Below are 23,956 nucleotides of genomic sequence, written 5' to 3'. Positions count from 1 at the left end.
GAAAGCCGAATCCCGACATTGATGCCCCTTTTGAGTTACACGACCTTAAGGCGGCTTTAGCTAAAATGCGGCAAGGTACGGCTCCGGGTCGGCATCGCATAACAGTCAATCTGTTGGCCAACCTCCCAGATTCGGCCTACCTCCACCTGCTAGTGTACATTAACCAGATTTGGGACGGGCGTCCACTCCCTCCCGAATGGAAGACCTCCTTGGTCAATTTCATCCCTAAGCCAGGCAAGCCAGTGAATACCGACAACCTGAGGCCCATCTCCTAACCTCTTGTGTGGGCAAGCTTATGGAGACGATGGTTAGGGATCGCCTCTCTCCACACATTGAGACCAAGGGCCTCTTTGCAGATACTATGTTCGGGTTCCGACCGCATATGTCTACGCAGGACGTCCTCCTCCAGTTACACCGCTACATAATACGACCCACTGCCATGCGCCACAACGACAAGGCCATCCTTGCCCTCGATCTTAAGGGGTCCTTTGACAACGTTCGTCATGGCAGCATCTTGGCTAACTTGAGTACCACCGATTGTGGGCGCAAGGCATTCACATATGTAAGAGACTTTCTCTCGAAGCGTCAGGCCTTCCTCAAGATTGACGACGACGAATATGGACCATACACGATGGGTACACGGGGTACACCCCAAGGGGCGGTCTTGTCGCCCCTTCTTTTCAACATTGCCATGATGCAGCTTCCGCACCAATTGGCCCGGGTGGAAGGCATTCATCACGCACTCTACGCGGATGACAGAACAATTTGGACTACCGAAGGGAGCCTTGGGGAAATGGAGGACCGCCTTCAGCGGGCCGCCACCATAACAGATAGCTACGCTATCGGCTGTGGTCTCCAATGTGCTCCCGCAAAATCGGAACTTCTGCACATCAGATCCAATCCTAAAGACAACACGAGTTTGCAAATCTCTCTGACGGGAGGTCCTATCAAAGAGGTCGGGGAGCTCCGCATTCTAGGTCTGTTCATCCATAACAGGCTCAGCCCGGAATCCACTATTGCCAAACTCAAGCGCGTAGGCGAACAGGTCGGACGCATGATCCATCGCGTTTCTAACAAGCGCGGCGGGTTGCGAGGCAGGGACGCGCTTCGACTCGCCCATGCCTTCGTGACCAGCAGGATCCTCTACGCCGTTCCCTACCTTCGCACTACGAAACAACAAGAAATAAGAATCGACACCATCGTTAGGAAGGCTACAAAGCGAGCACTGGGCCTCCCAGTGGCCACCTCCAATGTTAAGTTGTCGGCGTTGGGGGTGATCAACTCCTACCAGGAGTTACGGGAGGCCCACCTCGTGAACCAATATACGCGACTCTCGCAGACGGCATCCGGGCGCCGCCTGCTAGAGCGCTTGCACATCCAACACGAGTGCACTCCAGAGGAGACGTGTCGGATTCCGGAGCTATGGCGTCACAAGCTCTGGGTCCCTCCACTCCCGCGCAACATTGACACACATACACACGAAGGTAGACGAGAGGCGCGCGCTCGGGCCCTCGAACACCAACACGGATCCAAACAGGGTGTATAGGCCTCTTGCATTGCCCAGGGGGCGCTGCGAAAATGGTGCTAAAGAGCGCCCTCTGCCCTCGGCTGGGTAGTACCGGGCTCTGGCGTCTGCTTCGGAAAGCACGTTGGCAGTATGAACCCGCGACTTTCGCTTGTGCTGTGCCATGGCCTACAGCGAATATCGGGCGCCGAAGATTTTTTCAGGGCTGGCGCGCTGTGTAAAGGGAAGAAATTATGCGACGCCAAGTACGTGTACCTTGTTCAAGAAATAAGCGGCTAAGATTCAGCGCGGTGTCATTCGCAAGTGAAGAGAGTCGCGTACGAAGTTGAACTTCAGATAAGGTCTGCACGCTTCGAGATTTAAGCGCACCAACGCGATGAAATACTTGCAATATATGAATTCGCAGCAGCGCTAAACAGACAGGTATACGGGACTGCTCGAGCGCACGACGGTACACGCCGCGCCAGCAGCGGTCTTTCAGCATGCCACGAAACGGTGGGCCTCCTGCAGTCTTTATTCACTGCATCTCGCTAAACAAGTAGTCATGCCTGCCTTGTAGTAGCCGCCATCTGTTCCTTCAGCAAATGCTAACAAGATGCAATGCATATATGAGCTCGCAGCCGAATAACGCTGCAGCGCGAGCGCGTGCGCTGCGCGCTTGATGTCGTTTTCTTGATGTAGCTTTTCATCCTTAAAACGACATCGCTCGAACACGTTCGCTGTTATCAGTGATGCCGCGCTGCCACATACGTGCTGGTTTGAGGTCGACAATGTGCACATTTCACTCTCGACGCTGGGCTGCTCGTACTGCGCAGCGAATTCGCACCTAATCAACCCCCCCATTTGTGGTCATTCGCACGCACCTGGCCACCTCACCACGTTGCACCGGTCGAATTGTCAATTGTCTCAGTGGCCGGGTCTCTAGTCGTGAACCACCAACCATGCCTGCTGATATGCCGATTTGCCTTAATAGTGATTATCTGAAGTGAGATGTTGACAGGACATATGAATTATACCATGCATTTTTTTGTGGTCTTTGCTGTGCTGTGCATTCCCTTGATATGATCTCTGAATTATGCTATTCGTTTCTCGCCTTTTGCTGCTTGCTCTGTTGCGCATTCCCTACTGTTTGGTGATTGTCATGGTACACTTTTTGCTGCTTGCTTGGTCCAACTGCCTATGTAGAGATGTACTAAACAAGTTGTGTTGTAGAATGCATAAATTCTCATTCGACGCCTGCATATGCGGCTGCTCCCTACATATACATTTTTTTAGAGAGGTAGGCTCCAAAAGAAGACGAACACAAGGAGGATGAGACCGGCTGTAGACCGCGTGGAAGATTGTAGGTACATATGAGGGATGACTGGCATTGTTTTGCTCGTTACCCACAAAGTGGCGACTGCATATCATGGTGTTCGGCACTGCATCCCACGGTTTGCCGTCCGGACTGCATGTGCAAAAAGAACGAATTTCAGCAACGCGGATAACCAAACAAACATCAAGGGAGGCGAAGCAGCCAGCACAACGCGAAGGTTCGCTTACTCAGTGCGTCGAACTGCAGCTATACAGCGCGCCCGGCGCTCCGCTTCGTGAGACCTTGAAGGAAAACGGTAGAATTTGATATTGGGATTCAGACTTTCTTGCTCGTGGCAGCCCACGACACAGCAGTAACGACGGTGACGCTTTTTCGAGACTGAGCGAAGTCTCTCGGGCGGATCGGCGTCGCAGATTCCTTCTGCTGCCTGCATTTCGTCCTAAGGCGCACGGAGCGTCGGTTTTCTAAAAACAAAGCCACGGCCAGGCCGCGGCGTGGTTGGTCACAAGTGACGAGCCTCGTCGCACTCACAACAGTGCAGAAAAACGTGCGAATCGACGCAAAACGCAGGCTAGGAAGGTACGCCGCCACAGCCAGCGCTCACTACTACCCAACCTGGTACTACCCAGCCAGCTTTTCCTTGCTGCCACCAGGCGCCGCCACGTTACCTCAAACTCCAGCGCAAGAGGCCTATACTACGTTTACGTGGCAGGGCCGTCGCCCAACGGATTCTACACGGCCGCAGTAGTTCACCAGGATCAATGCGTTAACGGGCTCTCCTTTCGAGCTCGAAATTCAGCACAGGCCGAGGAAGTAGCCATTGCGCTTGCCGCCTCGGATTTGAATTCGAAGGTAATCGTGACAGATTCGCGTCGAGCCTGTCAACACTACCTGGCTGGCGAGATTTCACCTTTAGCCTACAGTATATTAAAGCGCGCAGTGAGGGAATCGGACCCTTTGCCCAAACGCATAGTTTGGACTCCGGGCCATCAGGGCGTTAGAGGTAATGAGGCAGCGGACGCGGCTGCCCGAGCGCTTACCTACCGGGCACCTCATCCATGCTCTTCCGGCTCGGAGATTGTGCAACCGTTTCTGCGGTTCAGAGAAATTCTGGACTACTATTGCGAACGCCATCGGCTTTTCCCGGTCCCGGCTAAGGGAGCGAACTCTGAGGCGCTTGCAGACCAACACTCTGTTGTGTCCTGCAATAGTGAAACATTTCGACCCCAAAATTGATGGGCGCTGCCCTCACTGTGGGGAAGTATCCGATACCTTCCACATGGTTTGGGCCTGTCAAAAGAATCCTTCCCTTCCCCCCAATCCTTCCCCTTCCCGAGAGGCATGGGAGGCAGCCCTGCTCAATTGCTCGGGGCTGGAGTCTCAAAGGGCTCCAGTCCAACGGGCGCGAGTAGCGGCTTTGTCCAGCGGGGTCCCGGACTAAGGACTCCACCTATGTGAAGGGCCATTTTTGGTCGGCAAACTCTCCTTTTGCTTATTAAAAAGTTTTCACCACCACCACCGGAGCAAGCTTCAGCGACGTTTTATCCAAACAGAAAAAAAAATTAGTTCTACTAGGCGAAAATAAAAAAAAATATGCGTAAACCAACATACCTTGATGACGTTGCCTACGGAAACCCAAGGATGAAATAGAAGGCTGCAACGGCTGAAACCATGAATTAAACGCAGCCTTCTGTCCTGCGCCTTCTCACAGCACAGCGAGCGCTCAAACATACGCGTTACACCTTCGTAACGATCCTGGGAGTTTTATTTTCTTGTGACTAAGTGTGAGGATAAGACTGCTTGGAGCCAGGCGGGAAGGTGAACGTGCTCAGGTACGTGCGGTGGCGCGCTGCATCCATGGTGCGGCAGACCGCGCATGCGGCACAGTCCAGCTTGGGAGTCGAGATCAAGGCACGATTAATCCAGTGGGAGAGAGTCAATATAACCACGCGAACACTGCACAAACTATACCGCTGCGGCAGGATGGCTGCGCGGTGGCGAAGTAGGTAGAGCAGGCTAATCCATGGGCACTCGCAGAAAGAGAGTGGTGGGTCTCCGAAGGTCCTTCCCTAGTAGCACAGTATGTTACTGCAACGTTGCAACAACATTGTCAATGTTGTACTATGTTGCGCTAACATTCTTCAACATTAGATAATGTTGCTGCAATGTTACCAAGCAACATGCTGATAACGTTGCTCTAAAGTGGTCTTTTCACATTGCAGCAATATTGTCAAATGATGAATAAATGTTGAACCACATACGATGGCATTGCTATAACATTCATGCTATAGGCTAATTGTCTGCCCTCTCGGGCTCTTTCTGAAGCCCAAATAGAAAAGTCGGTACCAGATCACTTCTCCTCACCATGACAGTATATTTATTTATTTATTTTTACTTCGAGTGCAAGTTTGCATGTGGTGTGTATGCAAATGGTGAGCAGTGCAAGTGTACTTGCACTCTGTGACACTAAGGTAGAAAGATATATTTCTATCTAAAATATTTTTAAAAAGCTGGAATTACTTTGCCTCTCAATTTCATTCATTTCATTTTTATTCATTTTTTAGGCAATACAAGTATTGCCCACGAGGCAAGACAAAAGGAGACTATTGGTCTCCTGACTAGATCTTGGCCTCGCCGGGCGCAGCAGAGGCAGTAGTACATAACATATCGCCATAATCATACATCCTAATCACGATCAGATCAGATGATTATATAATTCTACATGCAATATACATATGCACAAACTGCGAGAAATAAATGGCACTTTGCTTAATAACGACATGAAGAAACATAGGAATATTTAACAAACACAAAACAAAAAAGACAAACAAGAACGTCAATGACACAATAAGGCACGTGCTCTTTGCCTAAACTGATGTACAGATGTAACATTTTTTGCAGTAGGTATTATATCTGGATATGAATTGCAGATCTTTGAAATATGATGTTCGATAGTTTGTGTACCGTAATTTGTTCTTGGCCTTTCTGTCAGTAAGGTAGTACGGCGCAATGAATAACCGGTATCTCTATCAAGGTACAGACTACAAAACGCCGCAGAATTTGTTGTCAGCTCTTTATATATATACAGGCTCAGTTTCAGGTGATATGAATACATGAAAGACGGTAGACTGTGGCGGATCATAAGCTCAGAAGCACTAGCTTGTCCATTTGCTGGCTGAAATAAACGTGCAGCTTTCCGAATGAGCACACATAGTCTTTCGCGATCAGTTTTTGTGGTAGTTCCCCATACCAACAGACAATAATTTATATGAGATTGAACAAGAGAAAAATACAGCCGCTTCTTGAGCCAAACGGGCAACAGATTACGAAGCCTGTATAGCATGCCAACTGATTTTGCAACCTTGATGCGGACATTATTAACATGGTATGACCAACTAAGTTTCCTGTCAAAAGTGACTCCTAAAAACGAAAGATTTTCAGCCTGTTCAATCTCAGAAGTTCGAAACGACAGTCGCACAACATGGGATATGGGCTTATTTTTTGCACAAAACAACATAAACTTCGTTTTATGTGTATTTAATTCAAGTTCATTTAGGAAAAGCCATGTGCTAAGTTCCAGTAGCCAAGTATTAGAAATAATTTCAAGTTTAAGATTTTCACCATGAAAGAAAACGTTAGTATCATCGGCATATTAAACACGCAAAAAACATGGAGGAAGTTCTTTCCTTCCTCCATGCACGCAAACTAAAATTAAAACCTGCCGAAGAAATTTAGTTCTGGTTTCACTGACGCCCCGCAGTCTATTGGCCATGGAGATCACAAATCCAAATCCAAACTATCCAAACCGCGGCTACTCGCAGCCGCGCCGAAAGCCAATCCTGCGACGCGCGCTCATCCGAGAACCCGCGTGTCGGCGGCAGTCGTGGTCAGATCTTCACGTTTTTTGTTCTTCTAGTAGTTTTTTTGCGGTCGCCGTGCCCGCGCTGCTGTGTTTCGTTGTGGTTTCACTGGAATCCAGCTGGATTCAGCTTGCCCAGAGGATGACCTCAATGGTGAGTGATTTCTAAACTTCCATTGTTGTGCTGTGACTTGTGTTGGTTGGCACAAAGCCAGTAGTGTGTAGGTCTCTTCGATTTGGCTGCACTGGCTGCACGAGTTCCGCAAAAGTTCCGCGACCGTGCAACGAGCGCGCAAGGCCAGTTCCGGCAGTTCACAACACTAGCGCCGCACTGTCGCTGTCAAAACGAATAGGCAAGTTCACAGGCAGGCAGTCCGACGGGGAGCGGAACGAGATGCTAACGCCTATGCTTTATTCTAGCCTGCTGACCATCGACGACGGAATGGTTACCGCAGTTGCCTGGCGACCCTTCTAGGAAAACCAGCACAAAAGCTGCCGGTGTGCGTCACCAGAAGCAAGACAGCGGGCGTCATCTATCTTATCATCACGTGGTGCCACAGATATCAAGGAGGGCGGCAACGGACAGAAGCTACTTAAATGGCCACGGATCTTCGACAGATTGCAGTCCGACGGGGAGCGGAACGAGATGCTAACGCCTATGCTTTATTCTAGGTAAGCGGTTTTTACAACCACTCAATTGCTTGAATTCTGTTCACCTCGTCGGACTGCGATCAGCGTACTTTGGCGTACTCTTTTTTCCCCCCTCATCATGTCTCCTAATTCTTCTGGTTTTTGTGGTGTTTGTTCAAAACTAGTGCCTGATGATAACGGTCTGAAGTGTAGTGAATGTAAGAGCTCTTATCACTCTGGGAAATGCTCTGGGATTGCAAAGAAATCCTTGAAAACACTGAACAGATCAATCTGGGTGTGCCGGACATGCATGTTGTTGAGGTCTGCACATCAGAAGGATACAGAAAATTCTGATACAGACAGTGAAGATGAAGAAAAGCAACCGACTATGAATGAGCTCATGAAGGCTATCCGTTCGCTAGATGAGAAACTATCCAAGGTTAGTTCTAGAGTTGACAAGCTAGACAAAGCTATACAAACACAGAGCTCGAAGAGTGATTCAGTGCTTGAACACATTGAGAAGCAAGGGCAGGTAATTACGGGCATTGAGACTTCGATGGAACTGCTTGCCTCCAAATATGAAGAAATGAAGGTGTCTGTGGCTTCGTATTCAGCTGAGGTTTCTGCCTTAAAGGAGAAATCAGAGGAGTTGGCGGGATCTCTTGCGGGGCAGGCGGACACGCTGAGTTATCTTAGCACAGCCTTGAATAACCTGGAAGCCTACTCAAGGCGCAACAACATAGAAATTCATGGTCTCAAGCTAGAGCAAAATGAGGACCTTGACGTTGTACTGAAGTCACTGGCAGGTAGGATGGAGATTCCAGAGACTACGCTTCAGTCCATAGAGGTTGCGCATCGACTACCTGCCCAAAAGGGAAAGGTACCAGCTGTGCTAGTCAAATTCCATTCACATACTGCTCAGGAACAGTGGATAAAGAAACGCTACGCACTTAAGGAAGAAGATGTTTACATTAATGAGAACCTACCTGCCCAGACAAAGAAGTTGTTGTGGCAAACTAAACAGGAAGCAAAGAAGAAGTCGTACAAGTTTGTATGGCTGAAAAATGGCAAAATATTTGTGAGGAAGATCGAGGGCTCTGGAGCTATAAGAATTGAGAGCATATGTGACTTTGATAAGCTTGAGTAACCATGAGTGAGGACTTCGGCTCATTTACAGACTGGAATACCGTAAAAACCCGCGTATAATACGAGGTTTTTTCCCATAATTAGCGTCCTAAATTTCCGCCTCGTACTATTTGCGGATCCGAACAAAAATTTTCGAAGTTACTCGATGTTTTGGTTTCGTTTTTGCGGCGTGGCTATGGCTTCGCTTCGCTATTGGCGCGTGGCTACGGCTTGGCTTCGTTACTCTCGACAAACGACGTCACGACGTCGTTTCTTTGTTGATCCGTTGGGTGCGCCGGGGGGTCGCGGTGTGCCGTGCGCCTGTTGACAACGCACGTGCTAGCATGTAAGGCACGCTTCGTGAAGTGGATATTGTTTTAGAGAGCACGATGTCACGGTCTCGAAAACAGTACTCGGCTACTTTCAAGCGATTTTGGCTGCGGAGAACATCGGCAACGGTGCGGCCGGGAGGCAGTTTGGTGTCGTCGAAGGAAGCATTCGTGGATGGCCACAACAGAAAGAAGCCCTTTTCGCGTGCAGCGGAATGCGACAAAGCTTTCGCGGCCGTTTGATGGTTGTGTAAACAAACCGTTCAAGGACGCAGTCAGGCGGTGCTACGCAGAGTGGATGCTCTCAGGTGAGCCTGCAGTGACGCCAACCGGGCGGCTGAAGCGGGCTTAAGAAGTGCGGCATCTCGAACGCCCTCGATGGCACGGAAGATGAGTACATTTGGGATGATTTGTCGGACAAAGAAATGTTCGAAGAAAGCGCTACTGAAGAACAAAGTAATTGAAGTGAAGTGCGGGATGCGATTTGAATAAATGTCTTCTATGAGCTTGTGTTACTCGTATTATACGCGGGTGAAACTTTTTTTCCCATTTCGCGTCTCTAAATCTTAGCCCCGTATTATATTCGGGTTCGTATTATACGCGGGTTTTTACGGTACACACAGAAGTAGTTTGTTTAACTCCCAAGTCAATTCTGCACTAGATCTTATCCATATCAACATAAGGAGCATCAAGAAGCACTGGAATTTATTAAATATCTACTTGTCTGATTTGCTTGGGTACCTTGATATTGTACTTTTGACTGAAACTAATGTTAACGACTATGAGTCTGATACGTTTATTCTTCCAGGATTTCAATCTTTCTCTTGTTGCCGTGACTCTGGTAGGGGTGGTGGCGTATTAGGATTTGTTAAAGAATGCTGGCACATTGAAAGAGTAGCTTGTGCTTTTACTGCGGCGGAAGTAGTAGCTCTTTTGCTCAGTTGCAAAGACGAGACATTTATTGTGCTAGCAGTTTATCGCCCTCCGAACTCAATACTTGAAGTATTTTTTTCTGAACTTGCGGAATTTTTAACTCACCACAATCGAATTAATGTAATAATAGCTGGAGACATTAATATTGACATTTCCGAGATAAAGAAACCCAGTGTTGAGTGCTATTTAGATTTACTAGCTTCATATGGAATAGAAAATATGATTTCTAGTTTTACCAGGGAAGAGGTCATGGGCACCAGACTTACTCAGTCGTGCATCGACCATATAGCAGTCAGACTCCCGAATAATGTCGCTAACGCTGCAGTAATACGAAGAAAGGTGGCTGATCATTATTTCACAGCGCTATGTGTTCTGGCGCAAGAAAGGGAAACGCCTGGTCAAACCGTTAGAACGATAAAAATAATTGATAACAAGTGCTTGGACGAGCACGTTCAAACTTTTGATTGGAGGTCTCTGCTAAGTCAAACTCACATTGATGCTTATAACTCGTTAGTAGCTAAGTTCGATGAGCTATATGCCAGTTCCACGAAGGAGGTTAAAATCAAGTTAAGAAATCCAGAGAAGAAATGGATAACGAATGATATACTTAAACTTTCTCATGAGAAGGACAAACTATGGAATGACTATAAACAAGATGTCGAGAATCTTGCCTTGAAAGAGCAGTATAGGGCACATTGTAATAAGCTTACTGCTATGCTGAGGCAAGCAAAGAAGCAATATTTTTCTGCTGAGTTTTCTAGGTGTAGCAGCAATACGAGGAAAACTTGGAGTCTATTAAATGAATTATTAGGTAGACAGAAGAAATCTAATTTGGATGAGAAGTTGCATTGTACTTTTCTAAAAGCAGATCCTTCGACCATTGCAAATTCTTTTAATGATGCGTTTGTATCATCCATTAGGGAACTTAAAAAACAAACTGTCGTTTCTACCATTCAGTACCAAGGCAAGAAAACAATTAATTCTGCTGCTTTTCTTCCTGTTGATCAAGATGAGTTGTGGAACCTTATTAGGACGCTACCAGACAGCAAACCACCAGGCTACGATAAGATTAGACTGCGTGATTTGCGAAACAATTACTCCAAACTTAAAGATGTACTTTTACATATACTTAATGGGTGTTTCAAGACAGGAGAAATACCATCAGGTCTGAAGATCTCATTACTACGACCCATCTACAAGTCGGGAAAAAAGACAGATCAAACAAATTACAGACCAATTGCCATACTACCAGCCATTAGCATCCTGATGGAAAAAATTGTGCACCAATATATGACATGTTTTTGTGACAAGTATTCTTGTTTGAGTACTACACAGTATGGTTTCCGTCGTAATATTGGTGCGGTTGAGCTTCTCGAAGATTGCTGTGATTTTATCAATGGTAACTTGGATGTTAATCAATGTGTTTTTGGATTGTTTTTGGATTTATCGAAAGCATTCGATACCGTGGAGCACTCTGTTTTGTTAAGTAAGTTGGAAAGTATTTGATTCCGTGGTCCATACCAACAATGTTTTGCAAGTTATTTGTCACAGCGTAAGCAAGTAGTGAAAATTAAAGAATCATTTAGTGCTTTTTCTGATATTCAGTACGGCATTCCACAAGGTTCTGTTTTGGGACCCTTTTTGTTTAATATTTATGTAAATGATATGGTTAACCTTACATTAAATGCAAAATTATTTCAGTATGCTGATGATACAGCTTTAGTGATATCCCATGAATCTAGCCCACTCGCACTGAAATTACTTCAGTACGATATCAATAAAATAGTAGACTGGCTATCTGGAAATCAAATATACATCAACATAAACAAAACTGTGTTAATATGTTTCAGAAATCCGCACAAGAATGTTGATCTTACCCAGTCGGTTCTACTGCATGGTAGCAACTGTGCCAATTGCGAATGTTCGCCACTACCCTACTCGAGCAGTGTTAAATATCTTGGCCTATATCTTGATTCCAACATGTGTTGGTCTTCCCAAATTGACTATTTATTAAAACGACTCCGTGCTCTTTCTGTCCAGCTTTATCGTATAAAATACACTACACCTATAAACTTGCGTCAGACTGTGTATAGATCTTTAGGAGAATCTATCCTTAGATACGGCGTTTCAGTGTATGGTTCTTGTGCACCTTGTAAGATTAAGAAGGTAGATAGTTTCCTGTGCAGAATCTCCACTAATTTATTGTATGGCACTGCTCACGAGAAGTCCGACCATAACACCAGAATGGTTAAAGCAGGAGTTATTCCTCTGCATGACTTGTACTTACAGGTGGTAGTTCTGAGAAATTACTTTTCAGCACAGTTTAAACAGCCAGATAAAAAACCAGAGTCACTTAGGCATATAGCGCGTTATAAAGTTCCCAGGGTTTACACACATTATGGTAAAAGAACACGACAGTTCTATATACCCTACCATTTTAATAAACTACCTGCTCAGATGTTTGGTTGTGATTCGTTGACGGCTGTGAAATCTGGACTGCAAGCGTGGTTTGAAAGTTTCAAAGAAAGGAAATACTGATTTGCTTTGTAATTTCTATCTTGTTTTTAAATTTGTGTTCCATTTATTAACTGCAGATTTTCTTTGCTTTACATAATTCTCAATCGCTAAATTTGTTGACTGAACTATATGTAATATTTCGACTTTGTGTTATTGCTTTTTTTTCTTCTTTCTTCTTCTTCTTTTTCTTTATGGATTGTAAAGTGTGCACTTTCAGCGTTTTGTATTCACCGCATGCTGTTGTGACTGCCGTGGCCCGCCCACAAGCGCTTGCGCTTCTGCGGGCACACGCTATGTACTGTGTATATATATCTTGCAATAAAATTCCTGTATGTATGTATGTATGTATGTACAAAATGTGCAGGCCTTGTCGTCTGCAGCGCATCACCAGCGTCGTTTCGCCGGCAGGCAGGCGGGTGCTTTGAGTCGGGTGCACGTGCTCTGTTGATTCGTGCTGCATTTTTTTCTTTTTCTTGTGTGGTGCATCGGGCTTTTCGTGCGTGTGCCTGTAAGCATGATGGAGAAGGCTGCCTGCTTGCAAGCGGCTCTGGAGCTGCTAGAGTCTGACAGCGACGAAGAATTCGACGAGATGTGCATTTTAGTTGCATGTGGTCTCGTTAGAAACGATCGCCATCGTATCCCTGGCTACTGTGAAACTGTAGTGGACACATACTTCGAAGTGGAGTTCAAGAGACTCTTCCGGCTGTCTAGGAGGACTTTCGATGAGCTGAGCGCTCGCTTCATGGCATCGGCCTTCTTCCCCGATGCTGTACAAGGAAGGCGGCAGATTTCGGCCGAAAAAACATGCTTGATAGCCTTAGTGTACATAGGCTCCCAGAGCTCAATGTACTCTATTGCTGATAAATTTGACGTGACGGAGTCGTCGGTGCACGTCTGTGTCAACCGTGTTGTGAAGTTTTTGCACGCCATCAGGGACGAAGTGATCTGCTGGCCTAGCAGCGCGGAGATGGTCCGCGTGAAAGCTGGATTCCTCGCGAAGAGTGGTGGCAGGGGGCCCCGGAACACTATCGGCTGCATCGATGGATGTCATGTGGAGATCCTTAGGCCGGATCAATCTGCACATTCCTATTACAACCGGAAGAAGTTTCCATCCATCATACTGCAGGGAATCTGCGACGATAGAAACAGATTCATGCACGTGTTCGTCGGTTTTCCGGGATCAACACACGATGCGCGTGTGCTGAGAGAAAGCTTGTTCTTTCAGAACGCATCCGCAATGTGCGATGGTGGGCACCTTCTTGGGGACTGCGCTTACCCGCTAATGCCGTGGCTCATGACTCCCTTCAGGGACAACCAGAGCAGTTTTCCTTCGTGGAAAAGAAACTTCAACGGAAGGCATAGCCAACAAAGGGTGACCATTGAGAACACTTTTGGACTGTTGAAGCAGCGCTTTCGAAGGTTGTACTTTGTCGACGCCAAAACTGTAACACAGTGCTGCTTCCTTGTAATGTCTGCCTGCGTTTTGCACAATTTCTGCAATGAAGAAAGGGATTTTTTGGAAGAGTTGGAGACTCTGCCACCTTACGACGATGCAGGAAACCGAGAGCCAACAGGACATGTTGACCCTAATTTGGTAGGCTACAGTGAGGCTCTGAGGGAACACATTGCAAAGCAGCTATGCTAAGGCAGCCTTGTTTTCATGATTGTTTCATGCCACTGCCATGCTGTTTGTGCAGTGCTTGCATTTATTCTAGTGCTGTTCAAGTGGAAGTGAATAAATGTGGATACATCTTGAATAAACAGCGCGAACGAAGACGAGCACACAAGAAAAGAAAACGGACGACACAGCGCTGTGTCGTCCGTTTTCTTTTCTTGTGTGCTCGTCTTCATTCACGCTGTTTATTCAAGATGGTTAACCAACTAGCCCGCCAAAACGTGTTAATGTGGATACATATTTTGAACATTTCCTTTTCATTTGGGATATGTGGCACACAGGTCACGAAACACCAAAGTGCAAGGGTTTACTGCTTATTTATTCTCAATACTTCAATGAGCATGTCAAACTTGGCCATACGCTCTTCGTGGCGCTTGGCTCTGGCTGCGTCCAGTTTCAGCAGCGTTTCAGCAAGGACACTGTTGGAAGATGTTCTCTGCCTCTTCCTGCGGGGCATGCTGGCCGGCACCTCCTCCATGTCCCTGACGGAGCCCGGGTCGTCCTCTGCGGCCACACTTTGCACACATGAATACAAACATTACATCACTTTCTGTGGTTTGCACTAAGTACTTCACTAGGAAACCAGCTGCACAAGAATGGACACATATGACATGCTTCTTTTGCTCTAACTGCTTAGGAAAATATGAAGCGTTGCTTACAATGTAAATGTTATTTCAGCATTTAGTCAGTGCTTAGCCTTGTCATGTGTGTTCCTTCTCATGTACCAAATGTAGTCTGCTATTCCAATTGTAAGCCTATCTACTAGGACAAATGCATTTAATGTAATTAGTATACTTACTCTGAGCTTCCTGCAGAGACTCCTGTCTCGAGGAGTGCTGGAGGCTGTATATGGTGTTCTTTTTCCAACACCCTGGCCAGCTCCCTACATGGTGTAAGTCCTATTAGAACTATTCAGGAAGTCAGCTAGACATTTATTGGACTGGGTACTCACTCCTCGTACTCGCATGGCACACGGTGGTGCCCCGATGTACCATTCTTTGTTCTCGCTCTTTTAAACATGCGCTCCAAGGACTTCCACTTGTTCTCGGCCTGGATAGCCAAAAGGGTGCCTCCAAACTCTTCGTTGAGGAGGTTCGCCAACTTCGTCCACATCATTTTTTTTGTCCTAAAGAAATCAAGCCAGAACTGAAACACGTACTGCGGCAAGTATTAAACTCAACTGCAAAAACAGGGGTCATATTTCCAGAAGCATGCTGAGATGAAATATGAAATGCACTTTGGTTTGTATTACAATGTTTGCCAATACATTCAAATGCAGTAGCCGCTCGGAGCAAATTCTCGCACTTTTTTTAAATGCATTCTTTTTTTTTTTTGCGTTTGCAAGCATGCTGCATGGAATCGGGGATGGACACATACCTGAATCCCCCTTTCTGGCCAACGAGGTCCTTAAGATCAACATATCTATCTATCAGAAAACACGTTTTTGGACCGTTCCAAAGGGCCTCGACATCTGCTTCCCCAGAAGCAGGTATAGATGCAACTGCCCCTGCTGAGGCAGAGGCGTCTGTACCGCTTTCGTCGGAAGCACATGGCGAACTGGCAGCTGCATCTTCAGCTTGAAAAACAAGCGTGTAGCGTACGCCGTCTGAAAAAGAAAAAAAAAAACATACTGAGAATAAGTTGTAGACGCGCAAACCTAGCGAAGTAACCGAAAAATTGCACAGGGTGCATTTCCCTTGACAGCGCCTGTCTGTGCGACTTTGCTGCGACTTTGCTTGTGAGTACCAAAATGCTTCCTCAGACGGTCAGTACCGAGCGCAGGCAGGCGCCATTCGCGCACATGTAAAAGAGAATCCAGAATTGCTGTTCATAGCTTGAATCCATAGCAGACACAGACAAACAAAACCGCGCACCACGTGCTTACCACGTTTTTTCAGTAAGCCATCGAACAACACTCACCTGTTCCGCCGTCGCTGTTACGAAGAGCCGTCACCGTTTTGGTGGTGTCGCCGACAGCTGTTTCCAGCGTCGTCTGCTGCGCACTCGGAGGAACACCCGTCATCGTGAACTGGCTGGCACTGGCTCCGAAGTCAGTGCAGCGCAGTCGAGAACTCGTTGAGAACTAGGCCTGCACTTGTACAAAACGAAGAGGAGAGTGCAGAGGGCGCGCGCTGCACTGGCAAAACGTATACGACAGTGCTGCACTCTCGGAACTCGTGCAGCCAGTGCAGCCAAATCGAAGAGACCTAATATGTTACCCATGCCCTTCGTGATAGTTTGATAAAGTGCTACATTCGTTGTATCATGAAGAGAATGAAGTGTTCGCTAAGCGAAGTGTCCTTTCGGCAACGACGCCGAAGAACAGCAGAGGCTGTTTACGACGACCTAGAAAACTGTTTGGCAGTTGTCACTCTTGATAACGGTCATGGCAGCAGATTGTGCGCAACAGGAGCAGAACAGTATCAAGAGGCCTTTTCATCGCATAATGTTATTTTATCCTCTTTATCAGCGCCAGCCGAGGACGCAGTTGAACGCCGCAGTTCTCACTTGTCGGATTTTAGCTCCGCTAGCAGCATCTCTGAGATAGAGAGTGCAACGTAAGTGTTGTCGCGGATTTCTGACATAGAGGAGTTGGTGGTTTATGAAGATAGGATGACACTTGAGTCTGGTGCCGCTACTCAATGTCTAGAGCACGACTTGCGCGTGCGGGCGATTAATAGCCTGCTTCTCACCTGCATTCCCTGCTTAAAGTGCTGAACCCATACCATCCAGAGTTACCCACGGGTGCTAGTAAATTACTAAAGATGCAGAGGCATACTGACCCAGCAGTGATGACCGATGGTCATTACCACTACTTTGGAATTTTTCGTTCTCTGTAAGAACATGTGCATGCTCCTTAACGTCTGCACTTTGTGCGAGGGTATTACACCAGTTCTCATGCATTCTACTAGAAGATAGCATAAATCCAGCGGCATTTTAAGCAAGGAACCAGAATTTATTCTTTCACTCGAAACTGACGCTGCTGCATCATGCCAGTAGTTTAGTCTTTGCCCTCTCATTCCCAATGAGATGTATACTCTTATAACCAACATTTATGGGACTGTGCAGCGATTTGCGCCAAGGGTAAGAAAAGTGAAATGTTAATTGGTATTCAATCATCCTTCATCATCATCATCAGCCAGACTATACCCACTGCAGGGCAACAGCCTCTCCCATATTCCCCAGATTAGCCCTTTCCTGTGCTAGCTGCATCCACTTGACCCCTGCACCCATCATCAGTTTGTGATCTAGCTTATGTAGCCCAGGAAGAATTGGCCGTTAGCAACTTTGCCTTTCAAATTGTGCACAGCAGTGAGGCTGAAAAAGACTATAGGCTGGGCCTGCCCTCTTCGCTCGGTTTACTTTGTCGGCCACCTGCCATGGCATCATTGAGGGAAGACAAAGGGAGTGATGTGCAACCACCTCCCGCCGCAGCTTCATCTACAAACGCCCTTGTGGTTTTAAGCAATTGAATGGCCGTCCCCATGGCTGACACCAGTAGGTCCGCTTGTAAGGCAGGATTCAAGCGAGACAGCAGCACTGGCCATTGCTGTGAGGTGCGGGAATGGGAATTTTTGTTTGTATATTATTTGCTTGCTTTTGAGGAATTTTAGGTGGCATGAATAGTCGATGTTTTTTATGTAATGAATGCATTTTTTAGTCACTTTCAGAACAATTTGTTGCTCAGGCTGTTAAAATATGCTCGCGGTGCTAGGGAAGGGCATTTTTTTTTTTTTTTTCACTATTTTGGTTTGAGCCAAGTGACTGGACATAAGTTCTTTGTACAGAGCTCTCCAATGTCTGTGTTCATTGAGGAGTGTAAAAGATTTGTTATTAGACGTGTGCCCACCAAGATGCTTATAGTAGGAAATTTTGGTTCTTTCTTTTTTTTGCAGAGATGCAGCTTCGCTTGTGACATCATGAATTAGAAGAGACCATCATCGTGAGCAGCTGGAGGCTACCACAAGACAAGGATATCTTAGACGTGCTAAATTGTTCAGGCAAATGTTGACAGTACTTTAAATTTGTAGTTTTCCAGTGCAACGGTGCATGACCAAAGAAGGGAAGAAGGGTACTTGAAGAAAACAGCGCAGAAAAAGGGACAAGAGAGAAGATGAGACAGGTGCTGACTAGCAACTAAAGGTTTATTGAAAAGGAACGCATAAAGTGTACTCTCTTCACAACCAAGAGTGCGCATGAGCTGCACGAACAACACTGATAACCTGTCAACTTCAGTCATGGTGGTCAGGATACAATAGTTCACAATCATGAACAAGGACGGACAGTCGTTCATGACTGTGAACTGTTGAATTTTGACCACCATGACTGAAGTTGATTGCTTATCAGTGTGGTTCGCGCAGCTCATGCGCGCTCTTGGTTGTAAAGTGAGTATATTTTATGTGTTCCTTTTCAATAAACCTTCAGTTGCTAGTCAGCACCTGTCCCAACTTCTCTCTTGTGCCTGTTGCTGTGCTGTTTTCTTCAAGTATGTACCAACTTGCCCTTTTACTGAAGTTGGGAAGAAAGATAAAACACAGCGCTCACTGACAACTGGTTATTTAACGGTGCAGACACTGCTTAAATGCCCTCAGACCAGCGCAGCAGGAAAAAAAAAAAACTTATCACACCTTTATCATAAAAACTATGAAAGAAACATCATTTCTGCGTTATATGATACAATTGAAGTATTGCTCGCACATTGTGAACCAGCTTTTTTAATATGATGCCTCTCTGTCGCTTCACAAGTGGTTTGTGGTCTGCTTCTGCTAAGGATCTTCACACTTGAAAATCTCTGTACAATCCCTGCAGTACTTGACAAGTTTGGAACCTGTTCTCATTCTTTAGATCTCTTGCATGCAGATGGCATTTACGAGCCTCTAGCATTTTGCCTCCATCGAAATGCAACCACCGCGGCCAGAATAGAACCCGTGTCTTAACAGGCCAGCAGCCGAGCACCATAACCACTGAACCACTGCGGCGGCTCATGTGTGTGTGTTTCGTAGAGCTGGAAAACTATTAACTTAAATCAGTGATGTTAACCAGCCCAAATACTAACTCTGCTGTTCATAATACCTCTGCTCCTTGTTTCTGAATGGCCAACTAGTTTGCACTGCTACTTTGTTTATTTGTTGCAATTTTGTGCACAAAATGAATGTCTTATATTTGGGAAATACAGTCCAGGTGGTGCATGTTTTCAAGGTGTGCTATTGTTGTGTAAATAGTTTACTGAAGTGTTTTGTATTTATAACATGCCAGTTGAGAGGTGTGTGCGCATTTTCATGCTATGGTAATGTGCCTAGTAACTGTTTAAAACATTAGCTCTGGTTCTTGTTCCCGAGTAGCTCACATGTGTGTTTTTTAGATTTGTTGCAAGTTTCTTTATAAAGTAATTAAATAAATCATATCTGTGAAAGTGTAAGACCATGTGTTGCATTTTTCAAGCTATGCCAATGTGTTTGTGTAAATGTTGAGTGTATTATAAGTCTGCTTTCTTTTTCTAAATGCCCGGCCGCGTTGGCTCAGCGGTTACGGCGCTCGGCTGCTGACCCGCAAGACGCGGGTTCGATCCCGGCCGTGGCGGCCGAATTTCGATGGAGGCGAAATTCTAGAGGCCCGTGTGCTGTGCGATGTCAGTGCATGTTAAAGAACCCCAGGTGGTTGAAATTTCCGGAGCCTTCACTACGGCGTCTCTCATAGCCTCAGTTGCTTTGGGACGTTAAACCCCAATAAACCAAACCAAACCATTCTTTTTCTAAATTATATTTCTGTCTTTTAAATAAATCAGTCTAATTGTCAGAATAACCATGTCATGCAATCTTGTTGCATCTAAACTATAGGAGCACTGGTAGAGAGCTGATGAATGTTACATTTAAGGATTTATTTAGAGTAAGCGGTCTGGAAAGTATGGAAAAACAATGTGTTGTGCAGTGCAGTCTTGTATTTGTATTCTATAGCAAGTACTGCATTACTGTGTAGCAAGGAGTAATGCTCAATTGCTCATCCTTGTGACGTTAAGCTGCTGTAACCATTCTGGTATGACGATGTCATTGTACACAGTTTAGCCTTTCAAGAGATCACTTTATTGAGCAGCAGCCATTGGTAGCTAAAATATTTCAGTAATTTAGAATGCTGTCTGAAAGTTTCTGAAACATTATGACAGCATTGCAGCAATATTACAGTAACATTGTCGTGGGAATGTCGCGTGTGTGCAAATAAAAAGTTGTATCAACATTAAAAACATGTTGTAGCAATGTTGCATTAATATTTCTCCAGAAGTTGCTTTAACATTGACTGAAAGTTGATGTAACATTGGAGCAATATTGTCTCAACGTTGTCTTATGTATGTTGGGTTAACGTGGCAAAAAGAGGACGCTAGCCACGTTAAGGCAATGTTAGGAGCTAACGTTGTGGCCACACTGAGGCAACAAAGCGTGCTACTATAGGGTCCCCGCCTCAGACCGTAGTAGACGGCCACGCTGCCACCGCCAACGTGTTGCAGTCGTCGGAGGCGCTGAGGAATGCAGGGTGCGTGAGAGGAGCCACCTATTGCCACGAACTCCGCTGCCGCGAACGCCGCCTCGAAGAGCGGCATCAGTAAAGCCGTGGAGCTGCGCAAAGGACTTGCGATGCGCCGCCGCGGCATCAGTTCCAAAAGGAATGGTGTGGGCACGCCGAGGTGCGCGGGAAAACTTCCATGAATCCGTAGCTACGAAGTCCACGACAGCCCAGTTGGCGCAGTGACGAGAGCAAGAACTGCCGCGCGCTGGGGCTTGCGCTCGAACGTCTGGGGCAGCGCGAATAAGCGCGCGCAAAATGGCGTCCGCCCAGCGAGGAAGCCGGGCGAGCGACGGGAAGCCATTACTGCACTTCTGCTAGACAGCGGCGCAGCGAGGAGTGCCGATAGTCGGATACGCCTGGAGGGACCACCACATAATGTTGAAGTTGGGCGCAAGCTGGGAAAACACTAGAAGGCGTGAAAGCTGGTGACCGCCGCTGCCGGCGGCGCGATGAAAATGCAGACCGCCGCCGCCTGCCTGCGGCATGGAGCCGACGGCCCACGTGCGAGAAACGCATGCGCCGAGAGAGATGGGGGGGGTTTACCGTTACCTTCGGCTGTTCGAATGAAACTGCTGTTTCATCTCTCAAAACGACGAGTGGATGAGCAAAGTCCTCTCCCCGCAGCTTGTGGCGCGAGGGAGAGAAAAGAGAGCGAGCAGTTGATTTTTATTTCTTGTTGAAAACCATTGGTCCCGAAAACGTTATACCCAGTTACCTTTCTGGGACCAAAATGCATTAATTCTTTTTTGTTGCTGCTTAAAACTCTCGAAAGAACGTTTCTAGACATTTAGTGGGAGCACTGCCTTTTTTTTTTTGTTTCTATGTCTTGCCTCTATGGTCTGGAAACGTTTGATAAATGCTGTACTGGGACTGGGACATTCCATCCTTTTTTGGAGTTTCTGAGGAGGTTTTGTGTTTGTTGGGAGCTTTAGCACTGGAGCATATTATGTTGTTCAACTTATGCACTGTGAATTCTGCACGAATCAAAGCCTGAAATTTTTCGCTGGCTCTCTGTATGTGTATGCTCATTGCCACATATCGGTATGTTTCAATACATGTTAAATGTTTTACTTCATTGCTATATATCTCAATCTGTACAAAGCTATTGTGTGTACACATATATTTATTGATGTAGCATTTTCTTATACTTACCTTGACAGTACCGTACATTTTTGCGGCACACTGGCATTTTTAGATTGATTGTTTAGGGTGGCTGTCACTGATATTGCCATGCCACTGATGCCTAGAATCAACACTCAGTGTACATCAGTTGTGGTTTCTTTAATAAACTGTCGTTTGCACGGATTATTTACGCTTTTGCTTCTCGAGCGAGCAGCTGCTATGCGATCGCGCCGCTCACCACCATGCACCATATGCCACCTCAACAGACACGTCGAAATACACGCAGCACATAACTTAAGTATATAGGAAATCATGCGGGAAAGTAGCGCAAGAGCAGTTAGTCACCATTAAGTACGAAGATTGAATCCAGCTAGCGCCCGCCAGAACCACCGCAACCCCTCCCAAGAAGCGCGCCGCCGTAATTGATTTCTGGAGTGGCTTGTTTGATCTTGTCTTAGGTAGTTCTGAGAAATCCATGCGTTTACCACCGTTCCCAACGTTATCTAAGAACGCTGGCCGCTCCCAGGCGTTTCTAAAATTTAATCCATGGCGGCCTCCATGACGGCCACTCTATGATGACGGCCCCATATGTCAGTTGGCAACACTATCCATGCGTTTCCCGCCGCCGCCGCCGCTCCCGTCATGCCCCAGTCCAACCGTCGCTTTCGAAAGAAACGGCCCCGTTTGTCAGTTGGCAACCGAAGCTCGAGGTGTAATGGCGTAGCCGGTGACTGCAGGAACGGTACAGGTCCGGAAAACTAACAGCTCAAGAACTCGAAGTTCAAATTGGTTCGCCCAGTTATTTCCTTCATAGGTACGTGCAACCGAAGTGTTAAACATCTTGCGGCAAATTGTGTTGCGGAGAACCGTACTTCTAACGCGGGGTTGTGTAGTCCGAGCAGAGCGCGGGAAATCGCGTTTCCCTCCAATTTCATTGCATGCGAAAGATTAGTTCACCGAGTCATGCTGTATACTTAGGCTGTAACTGTACACGAAACAAGCTTTTGTCATTTAGATAACTCGGCTGTGTCGTTTTTTGGGCTGCAAGTAATGCCGTGGCTCAAGGGCCCTACATTGTTGGCGAAAGGCGCGAACTGGCGCCGTTTTGCATGATTCAACTTTCATGCTTTATCCTTAAGACTTTAGTGTGATAGCGCGCCTGAAGTATCTACTGGCTTTGTTTGGGGTTGTAAAGTTGTGGTAAATGTGTATGAAAATCCCTGCTTTTGAGACGAAAAGGTCTATGTTATCTCTTCGTTACTTTTTTTTTTGGAGTATAGCGATATGTGAAATGTGCACTCGACATTTTTATTCTGATTTATCAGTTATTGAAATTTTTATTGCTACAGAGAACATGCAAGCCGAGCGTTACTTTATTTTTTTGGAGTATAGCGATATGTGAAATGTGCACTCGACATTTTTATTCTGATTTATCAGTTATTGAAATTTTTATTGCTACTGAGAACATGCAAGCCGAGCTATAGTAAATTGAATTGGAGGCCTTGTTGCGCTTGAGTGCTCTTGCTTTATGGCCAGTGTTCTGTTGTGTGCAGTTTCTTCCGTAATTCACAAGTGCCTGATTCTCCGGGTTCTGTGTTGACTGCACTGCCTTCACATATTCAACGTATTACGTGTGCACGTAACACGTTGCGTGTGTAAGGTATTACGTGCGTAGTGTAAATTAACGCTCAGGGTGACTCTAATGAGTGCTGTTTCCTTTGCAAGTGGCGATATTTCCGTGGCGTGACTTGTTGGGGATAGTTATGCTGACTTTGACATAGTCGCATTATTAACGGAGTTCCGTTCAGACGAAATATTTAGTGGCACTTATGTCCATGCAATACACCCTGTGTCGTTTGTCACTTTGGGAAGATGCGAATACCGGTTTTTCGATCAGAACAGTAAGAGTGCATGCCATTATGAAGTCTAAGAAGATTAATGCTGCGTGGTTTTGTTTCCATTGTTATAGCTCAAGCAGTTAAATGAGGTTAGGTTCACTGTCATCACAGAACCTATATGGCAGTTGCTGCTCTGCCTAAATGCAACTCTCTCAAGAGGAGTTAATTTTTTCGCGTGTGTAGCGTTCAATGCAGAATATTCAAGGTGTACCAGTATGTACTGTACCAAAGTATATGAATATTTATTTCTGCATGTTTTTTTTGTTTTTGTCGTCTCAAGTTGTTAGGTGAAATTGGACGTTGGAGAGCTTTGGTTGCAGTTATTGTTCTGACTGTACATAAAGGAGTGATTTTTATTCCATTTGGATAAAATTGCAGCATCAGTTGTCATTCTGTCTGGATCGACTCTAGTCACAAGCTTGAGCAATACATGCTCACTATGTCCATAGCCTCTGCGATCTTGTTATGCC

The 23,956-nt window shown here is 46.2% G+C and overlaps 2 protein-coding genes across 7 annotated transcripts in view; one reads left to right on the top strand and one right to left on the bottom strand.

The window, feature by feature from the left end:
* Nucleotides 1-6,654: 6,654 nt before the first annotated feature.
* The window catches only part of G9a (histone-lysine N-methyltransferase G9a), a 101,597-nt gene continuing 84,295 nt past the window's right edge, over nt 6,655-23,956 (top strand). The window contains exons 1-3 of one of the 6 annotated variants that reach the window (XM_089581684.1): nt 6,655-6,853; nt 7,120-7,371; nt 17,805-17,909. The gene's annotated coding sequence lies outside the window, so the exon portion shown is untranslated. Of the gene's footprint in view, nt 6,854-6,924; nt 7,053-7,119; nt 7,372-17,804; nt 17,910-18,290; nt 22,403-23,956 lie in introns of those variants that run through there. The other 5 variants (XM_089581685.1, XM_089581687.1, XM_089581686.1 and 2 more) reach the window with 5 other exon arrangements.
* On the bottom strand, nt 14,216-15,372 carry LOC149352494 (uncharacterized). The gene is made up of 4 exons (XM_089581691.1): nt 15,286-15,372; nt 14,861-15,034; nt 14,708-14,791; nt 14,216-14,423 (listed from the first exon to the last, which is right to left on the bottom strand). The coding sequence occupies exons 2-4, from the start codon at nt 15,022-15,024 to the stop codon at nt 14,216-14,218; spliced, it is 456 nt and encodes a 151-aa protein (XP_089437817.1). The 5' UTR covers nt 15,025-15,034; nt 15,286-15,372.

The sequence above is a fragment of the Amblyomma mixtum genome, chromosome 3 (assembly GCF_055824585.1).
Source record: "Amblyomma mixtum isolate Tamu chromosome 3, ASM5582458v1, whole genome shotgun sequence".
Lineage (NCBI taxonomy): Eukaryota > Metazoa > Arthropoda > Arachnida > Ixodida > Ixodidae > Amblyomma > Amblyomma mixtum.
Note: the sequence above shows the minus strand (reverse complement) of the source record. Positions and strands in the feature narration are given on the sequence as shown.

What these genes read in the sequence shown, in the direction of transcription:
- LOC149352494 (XM_089581691.1), bottom strand. Translation starts at nt 15,024, where the DNA reads ATGATGTGGACGAAGTTGGCGAACCTCCTCAACGAAGAGTTTGGAGGC. An exon ending in GTGCCATGCGAGTACGAGGA is followed by an intron (nt 14,792 to 14,860) that starts GTGAGTACCCAG and finishes TACACCATGTAG; the next exon opens with GGAGCTGGCCAGGGTGTTGG. An exon ending in GTCTCTGCAGGAAGCTCAGA is followed by an intron (nt 14,424 to 14,707) that starts GTAAGTATACTA and finishes ATGTGTGCAAAG; the next exon opens with TGTGGCCGCAGAGGACGACC.